The sequence below is a fragment of the Neophocaena asiaeorientalis genome, unplaced genomic scaffold (genome assembly GCF_003031525.2).
Source record: "Neophocaena asiaeorientalis asiaeorientalis breed wild unplaced genomic scaffold, Neophocaena_asiaeorientalis_V1.1 scaffold591, whole genome shotgun sequence".
Classification (NCBI taxonomy): Eukaryota; Metazoa; Chordata; class Mammalia; order Artiodactyla; family Phocoenidae; genus Neophocaena; species Neophocaena asiaeorientalis.
The window spans coordinates 657,959-670,124 of NW_020173494.1; the positions used below are offsets into that span (position 1 = coordinate 657,959).

Sequence of the window (12,166 nt, forward strand, 5' to 3'; positions counted from 1 at the left end):
CTTACTGTAATAGGGTGGCTGGGGAAAAATAGAAATAGTTAATCTTTCATGGTTATATGTTCTGATACTTATGAAATATTTCAATGAGAACTTAAATTGTACTTCTTTTTGTTAGCATCTAATAGAGGAAACAAGATGTCAATCCAATTTTGTAGTAAGATCGTATGCTAAGTTCTAATTTATCTTTCTTTTTGAGAGAAGAAAACGTGTTTGTATTTTGTGAGTTGCTTAACATCGTTCTCTTGACAATTCTTATACTAGCTAGGATTATTTTGGTAGTATTTTTATAATTTAAACAACAGTACACTGGAGTTAACATTGAGGGAACTTAGAAGTCAGTATATGTTACTAGAAAATAATATTCTATGGAATTATTTGCAGATTTAAAATTGTGAAAGCCTTGTTTTTACTCAAGGGTTCTGATGACTTTCTTCAGAATTTGAAGTTCTAAGCACATTATGTGCCATAAAACATAGAAATAGTAAATGTATGTTGATAAAGTTGATATTCATGTGTGGATAGGTATTACCAATGGTAAGTTTGGTAAATAAGTTTGGTAAATAAGTAAGTGTCTTCTTTAGGCTTTTGGAATTGATATTTTATTTTATTATTATTATTTTTGCAGTGTACTTCCACAGGTATGCCAGCCCATATGCAAAGCAGATCTATGTTAAGACCACTAGAGCTGGCCTTACCTAATCAAACCTCATATTCAGAAAATGAAATTTTAAAGAAAGAATTAGAAGCAATGAGAACTTTCTGTGATTCTGCAAAACAAGACAGACTCAAGCTCCAAAACGAACTGGCTCACAAGGTGGCAGAGTGCAAAGCCTTAGCATTGGAATGTGAAAGGGTCAAAGAGGATTCAGATGAGCAGATAAAGCAACTAGAAGACGCCTTGAAAGATGTTCAGAAGAGAATGTATGAGTCAGAAGGTAAAGTGAAACAAATGCAGACACATTTTCTTGCCCTGAAAGAGCACCTAACAAGTGACGCAGCTACTGGGAACCACAGACTGACAGAGGAACTGAAGGATCAGTTGAAAGACATGAAAGTGAAATATGAAGGTGCGTCTGCAGAAGTGGGGAAATTAAGAAACCAAATCAAACAAAATGAGATGTTAGTCGAAGAGTTTAAGAGGGATGAAGGCAAGCTAATGGAAGAGACTAAGCGACTGCAGAAGGAATTGAGCATGTGTGAACTGGAGCGAGAGAAGAGAGAGAGAAAGGTCACCGAGATGGAAGGCCAGTTAAAGGACTTGTCATCCAAGCTGGCCCTTTCCATTCCAGCAGAGAAATTTGAAAACATGAAGAGCTTGTTGTCAAATGAAGTAAACGAGAAGGCAAAAAAATTAATAGAGATGGAAAGGGAATATGAAAGATCACTTAGCGAAATTAGACCGTTAAAGAGAGAACTTGAGAATTTGAAGGCCAAACTGGCTCAGCAGGTCAAGCCGGAAGAACATGAGCAGCTGAAGAGCAGATTAGAGCAAAAGTCAGGAGAACTTGGGAAGAGAATCAGTGAGTTAACGTCGAAAAATCAGACACTACAAAAGGAGATCGAAAAGGTCTATCTGGATAATAAGCTCCTCAACCAACAAGTGCATAACTTAACGACTGAAATGAAAAATCATTACGTCCCTTTAAAAGTAAGTGAAGAAATGAAAAAGTCACGTGATGTAATTGTTGATGATTTGAATAAAAAGCTTTCAGATGTGACACACAAATATACAGAAAAGAAGTTGGAAATGGAGAAATTGCTGATGGAAAATGCCAGTTTAAGTAAGAACGTTAGCCGCCTGGAAACTGTGTTCATACCTCCAGAGAAACACGAAAAAGAGATAATGGCCCTGAAATCTAATATCGTTGAACTTAAGAAGCAGCTATCTGAACTTGATAAAAAATGTGGTAACGACCAAGAGAAAATATATTCGCTCACATCTGAAAACACTGACTTGAAAAAGATAATGATTAATCAGTATGTGCCAATGAAAACCCATGAAGAGATTAAAACTGCTTTGAGTAGCACATTGGATAAAACCAGCAGAGAATTAGTAGACGTGAAGAAGAAGTGTGAAGATATAAATCAAGAATTTGTGAAAATAAAAGATGAGAATGAAATATTAAAAAGAAACCTGGAGAACACTCAGAACCAAGTAAAAGCTGAGTACATAAGCCTAAGAGAGCACGAGGAAAAGATGAGTGCTGTGAGGAAGAGCATGAAGAAGGTCCAGGACAACAGTGCCGAAATATTGGCTAACTACAAAAAAGGCCAGGAGGAGATTGTAACACTGCATGCCGAGATCGAGGCCCAGAAAAGGGAACTTGACACAATACAAGAATGCATCAAGCTAAAATATGCCCCAATTATCAGCTTTGAAGAGTGTGAGAGAAAATTTAAAGCTACTGAGAAAGAACTAAAAGAACAGTTATCCGAGCAGACACAAAAGTATCACATCAGCGAAGAAGAGGCCAAGAAGTGCAAGCAAGAAAACGACAAGTTAAAGAAGGAGATCCTCACTCTTCAGAAGGATCTAAAGGATAAAAATGTTCTTGTTGAGAATTCTCATGAAATGGAAAGAGCATTAAGCAGAAAAACAGAAGAGCTGAACAGACAGTTAAAAGACCTGTTGCAGAAATACACAGAGGTAAAGAACGAGAAAGAGAAGCTGGCAGAGGAAAATGCCAAGCAGACCTCTGAGATGCTTGCAGCACAAACTCTTTTGCAGAAACAGCATGTTCCACTGGAACAGGTTGAGGCCCTGAAGAAGTCTCTTAATGGCACAATTGAGATGCTTAAGGAAGAACTGAAGAGTAAGCAAAGATGTTATGAGAAAGAGCAGCAGACAGTGACCCAACTGCGGCAGATGCTGGAGAATCAGAAGAACTCCTCTGTGCCCCTGGCAGAGCATTTGCAGATTAAGGAAGCATTTGAGAAAGAAGTTGGAATCATAAAAGCTAGCTTGAGAGAAAAGGAAGAAGAGAGCCAAAACAAAACCAAAGAGGTCTCCAAACTCCAGTCTGAGATTCAGAATATGAAACAAGCATTAAAAAAATTAGAGACTAGGGAGGTGGTTGATTTGTCTAAATATAAAGCAACGAAAAGTGATTTGGAGACACAGATTTCCAACTTAAATGAAAAATTGGCCAATCTGAATAGGAAGTATGAGGAAGTATGTGAGGAGGTTTTGCATGCCAAAAAGAAGGAACTGTCTGCAAAAGATGAGAAGGAATTGCTCCATTTCAGCATTGAGCAAGAAATCAAGGATCAGCAGGAACGATGCGATAAGTCCTTAACAACAATCACAGAGTTACAGAGAAGAATACAGGAATCCGCCAAACAGATCGAAGCTAAAGATAATAAGGTAATAATAATACTTTAGGTAAGCATGGCTTGGTGTTGGAAACCCCAGAGCAGAACTGCCAGAATAGAATAGGACTCTTTACCGTAGCACTCCACAAGACAAGTTTACAAAAGCATTAACAAAGTCACCATTAAATGCCACCTTTTTAGTTTGGCTACGAGTATGCAAAAAAAAAAAAAAAAAAGATTTGGAGTTGACAAAAAGGTAAAGTCACACAAACAAAAATCAAAAGCAGTTTTCCTTTTGTTTCCTCAGCTGGTACAGCCAAGGATTGAGGTAAGATGGGGAAACTCAAGATTCACTTGCCTCAAAAATGAATGGTCAAAACCCAGTGGGTTTTAAGGTACCTAAAGAATGGTGAGGGAGAGGAGGAAAAAATACTGTGTTTCTGGGCTATGAGAAACTAAGGATGCTGCAGAGCTCACCAGACTTGATCTTGGCACTCACCCATACCAGTAAATTGAGCCCTCCAACTCATTGTACATCCTTTCCCCGTATCTTCCTACAGACAGAATATCTTGCCCCTCCTTTCTACCTACTTAAATCCTCTACATTCCTTAATGCCCACTTCATCACTTAACCCTCCTTCCTAAAGCCTTCATCGGCCAATCTAGCCTACAGTAAACTGTTCCTCTTCCAAAATGCCTGTTGTATTTTGGTTTTGCCATCCATTTACAACATATATATTACCGTGTCAGAATGATGTGGTTGGGACTTCCCTGGTGGTCCAGTGGTTAACACTCCACGCTCCCAATGCAGGGGGCCTGGGTTCAATCCCTGGTCAGGGATCTAGATCCCACATGCCACAACTAAAGATCCCACCCGTGTGCCACAACTAAGACCCGGCACTGCCAAATAAATAAATATTTAAAAAAAAAATGATGTGGTTAGTCTGTCCAACTAGTTTTTTTTGCAGTACGCGGGCCTCTCACTGTTGTGGCCTCTCCTGTTGCGGAGCACAGGCTCTGGACGCACAGGCTCAGTGGCCATGGCTCACGGGCCCAGCCGCTCCGCGGCATGTGGGATCTTCCCGGACCGGGGCACGAACCCGTGTCCCCTGCATCAGCAGGCGGACTCTCAACCACTGCGCCACCAGGGAAACCCTTTCCAACTAGTTTTTAAGAGCAGGTTCATAACTTATGTTTCCATCTTATCATTCATTCTCATGGTACAATTTACAGAATAGGTGCTCAATAATATTTTCAATACTGGTAGTTGAATAAAGTATGTACTATGAAGATGAGAAATCATGGAGATTGAGTTCAGTTTTACCCATTCAACAAATAATTATTAAATGCCTTCTACCCGCAAGGTACTATGCTTAATGCTGGGGATACAGTGACAAGTGAAAGCAGACACAGCCCCAGCCCTCCTCAGTGGACAGGTACAAGTACTGACTTTCTGACATGTCTGCTCATATGACCCAGAATTTTAGTGCTCTCAGCTTGTTTGGAAGTCAGTTATGAATATAATGTATAATTATAATAGCAAGTTATTAATATCTACTTACAATTGTCACTATTTATTAAGCATATACTACATACCAAACATGTATTTATGATTTCATTTAATTTTCTTAACTATGAAAGGTTTTCCCCTTACTGAGAGGAAATTATATATTATACATACTGTTGATAACAATCTTGACAGCGTTCATTCCTCAACTTTCTGGTATATAAAGATAAATTTTGTGTCTCAAGGAATGAGTTCTGTGTAAAGATGTTCATTGTAAGTGAATAAGTGACTAATACATGTTTCTCCCACAACTCCTTTGTTTTTTTATAAGATAACTGAACTGCTCAGCGATGTGGAAAGACTAAAACAAGCACTCAGTGGCCTCTCCCAGCTCACCTGTGCGAGCAGGAGTCCCAGTAAGAGGCAGAGTCAGCTGATTGGCAGTCTGCAGCACCAGGTCAAGTCCCTGCAGCAGCAGCTGGCGGTGAGTAACCGGGGCCTGCAGGGCTTCGTGCTGATCTGTGCAGGGTCTCGTTGTTTGTTCGTAAAATCTCATTTAGAAACCAGATTGATCTTTGGCTATGTTCAGATCCAAGAATGTAATCATTTTTGCTAATAGTTCCTTATACTAATGATATAATATCATTTTTTGTGTGCTTACTGTATACCAGGCACTACACAAAACATTTTACATACTTGATATTTAAACTTGATCTTCACAATCCTACAAGGTTTTATCCCCCCCTATTTAATTCTTAAGGAAACAAAGATGAAAATATGCCTGGGGTCATACAGCTAGGATTTAATCCTGGGACTTGTTGACTCCAAATCTGATAGCTTTCCAACTGTAGCACACTCTCTAAAATATTGGTCCACTAAACTGAAGGAAGTTTTTTCAATAGTCTTTTATCCTTATGAATGAAGGTAGGCATTCCTATGGTTTTATACATTATATCCTTACATATTAAAAGAAAACATCTGTGTATATATATTCATATAGATACCTATATGGATATGTATCTCCTTTATATATTAAAAGAAAGCATCTGGATTAAGAAGCTGAAGTTGGGATCTCAGTTCTAAGCCCTGCCAGTTAAAAGAGAGTGACATGGAACATTCCTCTTAACCCTTGGCTTCCTCATCCATAAAAATAGGATAATATGAACTGATTGTTTGTTTGCTTTTTTAATTGGATGAGCTATGGGGCTAAGTAAAACATAGCCCAACCAAATGTAAATTGTTGGGTAATATTTTCCTATTCTATAGAAGTTTGTCATGAGTTATTTTTGAATAGAAGAAAGTTATTTTTTAAAGTGTTCATTTTATGACACCGTTGCCCTACAGATTAATGATGACGTATTACTGATTTGGATCTTATTGAAAGGATATGGTAGTCTCTTCAGTATTCAGAAATATGTTTATTATGTTCATGGCACTATGCTAAGTACTGTCAGGGATAAAGAGAGTGTACAGTTCCTGTCCCCAAGGAGTTCTGGGCAGTTAGGCAAAATATAGATCCATGAAAAGTAAAATAACGAGACAAAAAATATCAAATATAGAACTAAGAATATGATCCCAGATTCTAAGTGATATGAATTCCCAGGAAGGAAAGATTACTGATGTGGTGGGAGCTGGTTTCAAAGAGGAAGGGAGTACCTGGCCGGAACTTGTAGATAGATGGTGTTCGGGTAGGTGGAAGGAAAATAGAGACTTTCCCTGGCAAAGGAAATAGTGTGAAGGAAGGCATGGAGGTGGAATCAAGTGGCATGCCCCAGGGGTAGTAAAAGGCTGCTCAGCCTGGCTAGGCATGGGAGCTGTGTTTGAGGTCAAGTTGTAGAGACTGTTGAGAATCAAGCTGATGAGTTTGATTTCTCTCTTATATCTAATGAGGTGTCACCCAAGGTTTTTGAGTCAAAAGTTATGCGAGGAAAGAGCTACCTCAGTCTTGGAAGCATGAAAAGGAATAAAGTCTAGAGACAGGGGATGAGATGGGAAGTTTTTGCAATAATCCAAAGCATAAGTTGATAAGTATTTGGGTAATTCATGGCATTAGATATGAACTCAGGCAATAATTTTCATGTTACCTAGGGTAAGTGCATTGCTTTCACTGTGAATGTTCCCACATATTCTTTAGAAAAGTTTATACTATTGTTATGCAATGGAATTTTGCATCTGGTGGGTCCAAGGTGGTTTGTTATAAGAAGTAGCAGGAGCACTTTAATAATACTACCGTGTAGGGCTTCCCTGGTGGCGCAGTGGTTGAGAGTCCGCCTGCCGATGCAGGGGACACGGGATCGTGCCCCGGTCCGGGAAGATCCCACATGCCGCGGAGCGGCTGGGCCCGTGAGCCATGGCCGCTGAGCCTGCGCGTCCGGAGCCTGTGCTCCGCAACGGGAGAGGCCACAATAGTGAGAGGCCCGCGTACCGCAAAAAAAGAAAAAAAAAAAAATAATACTACCGTGTAGAAGCATCAAGCCTGAGGACAGCATTGTCACAAGCCTTCATGTGGTTGAAAATGTGAATGCTGATATTCTGATCTGTCCATCTTTCCACACTTGTAGGATGCTGACAGACAGCACCAAGAAGTAATTGCAATTTATCGGACACACCTTCTTAGTGCTGCACAGGTAAAGAAGAACTACTCCTTTGGCTAGGATATTGTTTCAGAGAAAATAATTTTTTATTTTCCAGTAAATTTATGTGAAAGTCATTGATGTTTAAAGTAGTTGAACCCCCATATGCTTATTTTAAAATTGTTTCTTTTAATCATGGCTTGCATTATCTCCCAGAGAAATTTACAAAGCTGTATGGCAACACAGCATCTTAAATTTAGTGTTGTCTCCATCTGCTTGTCATTCATTTTATAGACAGTTTGGCAACATGTGATGGCAGCACACGTTAATGGTATTGCTAGCTGGAGATGATGCCTTGACATCCACACATGTCTTTTAGCTAAAAGAGGAGAGTAGGAAGGACTTCATTGTTTCTTGGTAGCTCAGGAGTGTTTCTTTGAAAGGTAGAGAATACCAAAAAAGTGCAAAAATGACAAGTAAAATGTGCACAGAATTTTAATAATTTAAGAAAAAAATGGTTCTGCTAGAATATCAATAATATTTATTTGTTGAGCCTTAATCTCAGTGAAGCAGAAGACTACGAATTGCCCTCTTTGGGGGGTGTAATGAGGAAGCTATTAAAAAAAATCACACTAAGAAACATGTTTAACATATGAAGGATTTTATATTTAATGCTCTGTAGAAACCCTGTGATCAGCATCTCCAAAATTCTCAGATTCTGGGGGGAAGACAATCGAGACAATGTTAGAATGGCAAGTGAGATGTAATAGAAATTGTTTAGGATTTGAAGTGTCCACACTGAAAAAAAAAAAAGGTGCTGAGAGAAAACTTCAGAGAAGATCATTTAAAAAAAAAAGAAAGAAAAAACTAGGTTAAATAATAAAAAGGAAAAGATTTTGTGATATCAAATTCTTGAAATAAAAGAGCCTGCCTTTTCTATAGGAGATGAGGGGGAAACCAATGTAAAAGAATGAATGATATGATAAAGCATCTTTGGCTACTTTCTTTTTAGTAGATAGACGATAAGCTGGGGTTTGAAAGTATATTATTATTGCAATTATTCAAGACTATTGACGGGCGGCAGAATGGGGAGTTCTTTGGAGGGAAAACAGTAGAAAAGTGTAGAAGATCTGTGTTAGTGAGGGTGAGGAACTCACTTGGCTCTGATACTGGCCAAGGGGGGAACAGCATACTCTTGCTGAAAGACCGCAAACTGACAAGGCTTTCAACTTTTTTTCATGTATGCTTCTGAAATTCAAAATTATTTTCCACTGACTCCTAATGAAACATAACAAAAGCAATTGGCATCTGAAATAGTCTTGCCTTCTGGCATCATAAAGTTAACTAAGAAATTCAGTTTAGTCAACTATGGCTAATGTTTGGAATTTAAACATCCTGCTGTTATAGAAACAGATTTTGGAAGCAAAACTTTTTATATTAATAGGAACTGTTATGCTGAAACCCATTCAAGTGCTCAAGCAAAGAAAAAGGGAAGGGGGGGTGTTTTAAGCCCACCATACTGACTTGCATTTAATCAACCTCTTGCCGTCTTTTTAACTTTAAAGTGTCTCTTTCTAAATTTAAGCGGATAACATTCATGTAAAAAGGTCTCAACCTAACCAGTAAAGGAGGAAATGCAAATAAACAAGGAGGTACCATTTTTCAATTCTGGGATGGGCAAATTTTAAACAAGATGATAGTCTGTAGCATTGGCCAGGGCATTGTGGGAAATGGGCATTTATACCCTGCTGGTGGGAGTGTAAATTGTTATTATCTCTATACAGGGATATTTGTCATACTTAGCACAATTTAAAAATTGAGTCTGCTTTTTTGGCCTAGCAATTTCTTCCCTAGGAATCTGCCCATAAAGATTGGAAACCCCATAAGTGCCCATCATTAGGAGGATGAATAAAGAAATTATGATACATCCATACAGTGGAATATTACACGACAATTTAAAATAATTAAGGCAGGGAATTCCCTGGCGGTCCAGTGGTTAAGACTCGGACTTTCACTGCCGTGGACCTGGGTTCGATCCCTGGTTGGGGAACTAGGATCCCACAAGCTGCGCGGTGTGGCCAATCAATCGATAAAATAATCAAGGCAATAACTAGGTGAAAGGGCAAGTTGCAAAATAATATATATGATCCTATTTATGTAAAAAAGATAAATATGGGTATTTTTCATTCGTTACTTTTCTAATTAAAAAAATAAAACTCAGCAGAAGCAAAAAAAAATTTCCTTGTAGTTTACTTTGCTCATCTGTAACTTACGCTACCCCTATCATCTGAGCCATTATGTAAAAAAATAAAGAGGTTTGTCCGTCTCTTCTCTGACAATAGATGTTAAGAGCAACTGATGTGCACTACTTTTAAATTGATTTTCTCTATTTCTATGATAGAGCTCTACTCTGTTTTCCAATAAAACCTTTAGAATATCACCACGATGGTGAGGATTTAGCATTTGGTGAATCACAACCAACAAGGTTCTATTATAAAGCCCTTGTCTTTAGAATTTGTGTGTAAATGAAGATGACATAAAATATTTCTCCCCTTTCTTCTTTCTCCCAAGGGTCACATGGATGAAGATGTGCAGGCGGCCTTACTCCAGATCATACAGATGCGGCAAGGGCTTGTGTGCTAGCATCAGCACCCACCAGCCGATGGTGGCTTTCCCTGCTGGTGCTGAGCATTCTGTGTGCAACTCCATGGCCTTTCTAGACCTCACTTTCCCTCAGCTTTCCCTGCTGGTGCTAGTATAATTAAAATAAAGTATATTTTGATCCATTAGTAGGTTTTTAACTTAGACAAATACGTTACTGAGTTTTTCAATATCAGTTCAAATCTTATATTCTTTATATGTTAATTTTACAATTAGATAAACAACATAACACTTTGCCTTGGATTGGCTACTTATTTTTAATTGATTGAGTACGCAATAAAACATGAGTCATCTGAGTGGGTCCATATGAAGAGGGAGTAGGCTGAAATAATTATTAAAGTTTTCTTCCAGAGAAATTAATTGGGTTGGTAGCAACTTTTAAGTGGATCAAGAGATCTTTCAGATGTTCAGTCGAGCCATGAGACCTAATGCAGTTTCAAGGAATGCATGGTAACTTGGCTGGCCAAGTTCCATTTTTATTAAAGTAACTTAATGAGTGCTTTTGACTTCTTTTGGAGGTACAGATTTTTTTTCTCTCTACACTAGTAAGTTTTATGCCTTTTAAAATAAACTTCTTTTCACAAATGGTTTGCGGTGCTAAATTACATTTAGGCTAAGAACAGGCAAGGGTGGAACATATCAGGAATTTATAATAAAATTTCCTCATAATCTCCGCAACGGTATCTTAATTTTCACTTGTAATGACTTTTCTTTTTACAGTATGACGAGAACTATGATAAATGGTATACTGGATTTTTCAAAGTGTCAAAAATGTTAGACTTTTTTTAGTAATTACTCTGACATTTGCTACTGTAGTAGCAAAGCACTCATTATATATGCATCCTCCAAATGTTTTGTACTTATTTATAGGAAAATTGCACTAATGAGATTAATAATGTGAAATGCAATTTTTTTGCAAAATTAGCATTAGAAAATTGAATTTAGAAGACAGATCTTTAAGGTTTTAGACAAAAGTGAATAACATTGTAAACTGTAAGAATATAGATAGCAAGAAAATAATGAAACTGGGCATGTTTATAGTAAATATTATAACCAACCATTTTTATTAACTACATCTCATTAAGGAAAGTTTATATGTTTTGTTATTTTATTAATATTTTATTTACAATTCAGATTGAAAATGACTAATTTGACTGTTAGCAAATAAACTAAACAAATGAATCATTGCAGCCAAGCTTTTTAAATTGCAAAATGTGCCTTAGCAATAATCTTTGAGCATCCTGAACCAGATTTTTGATCCCATTTTTGTGTAATAACAAGGACGAAGGACCATCAAAATATCAATAACTTATTCCACCAAAGAGTAAGCCATTGTGTTTCTTCAGTATAGAAACAGAAGCGAAAAGTCAGCAACGGATTTCTTTTGAATTCTTTAGGTAGGTATATACAATAAACAATGTTTGGATTCTTTAATTTTTATATTTAATGTTGTCCTTCAGCATGAGCTCTGTGTCATGAGTTTTAGGTCACCTATTGAAGCTCTAGAGTAGAGAAGTTCTTAACTGAATACTTACATTTCAGTGTTATATTTTCCTTATTAGGGGTGGGAAGGGAACCCCTATATGGGTTTATATATGTTTTATTTTGTCTTCAACCATCAATAAAATGTTTTCTGTGAAATATTGTTTTGAACATCTTGTAAGAGATTTACACGGTAAACCAGTCCATTTGCTATTTTTGGAGAATTTGGGGGAGAGAATGATAGAATGCAAAGTATAGATGATGACACCCATTTTCAGTTAGCTATGTAGAATGCAATATCAAGTAACCTTGAATTAATCCCATTTTCTCATTCACTCACCTTTGGGTCAAAGGCAGAGCTTGCGTGTGCAACACTGAAGGCGAAAGCTTCTTAGATAGTTAACAAATGGAACATGCACAATGGGTGATGCTGGTTTCTTTGCTATTCTGTACTCAGGAAGACTATGAAGTCTGAACTTAGGCCAAGAGGAAAATCAGTTGTCTAAGATGTGAGTGCTGTCTGAAAGAATCACTGAATTCCTTTTGGAGCGCAGTCCTTTGTTGAAAGCTTTATTACTATTGGTTGCTTGTTTTTTTTTTCTTATCATTCCCGCTTCATCAGAAAATCTCA

General features: G+C 37.7%; 1 protein-coding gene across 2 annotated transcripts in view; it reads left to right on the forward strand.

Moving 5' to 3' along the window:
• The window catches only part of UACA (uveal autoantigen with coiled-coil domains and ankyrin repeats), an 85,667-nt gene extending 73,973 nt beyond the window's left edge, over nt 1-11,694 (forward strand). The window contains exons 16-19 of one of the 2 annotated variants that reach the window (XM_024747530.1): nt 626-3,364; nt 5,151-5,303; nt 7,381-7,446; nt 9,964-10,134. In XM_024747530.1, the coding sequence (XP_024603298.1) occupies nt 626-3,364; nt 5,151-5,303; nt 7,381-7,446; nt 9,964-10,035 (3,030 nt within the window). In that variant the 3' untranslated portion in view covers nt 10,036-10,134. Of the gene's footprint in view, nt 1-625; nt 3,365-5,150; nt 5,304-7,380; nt 7,447-9,963 lie in introns of both variants that reach the window. The other variant, XM_024747531.1, reaches the window with a different exon arrangement.
• Nucleotides 11,695-12,166: the final 472 nt, after the last annotated feature.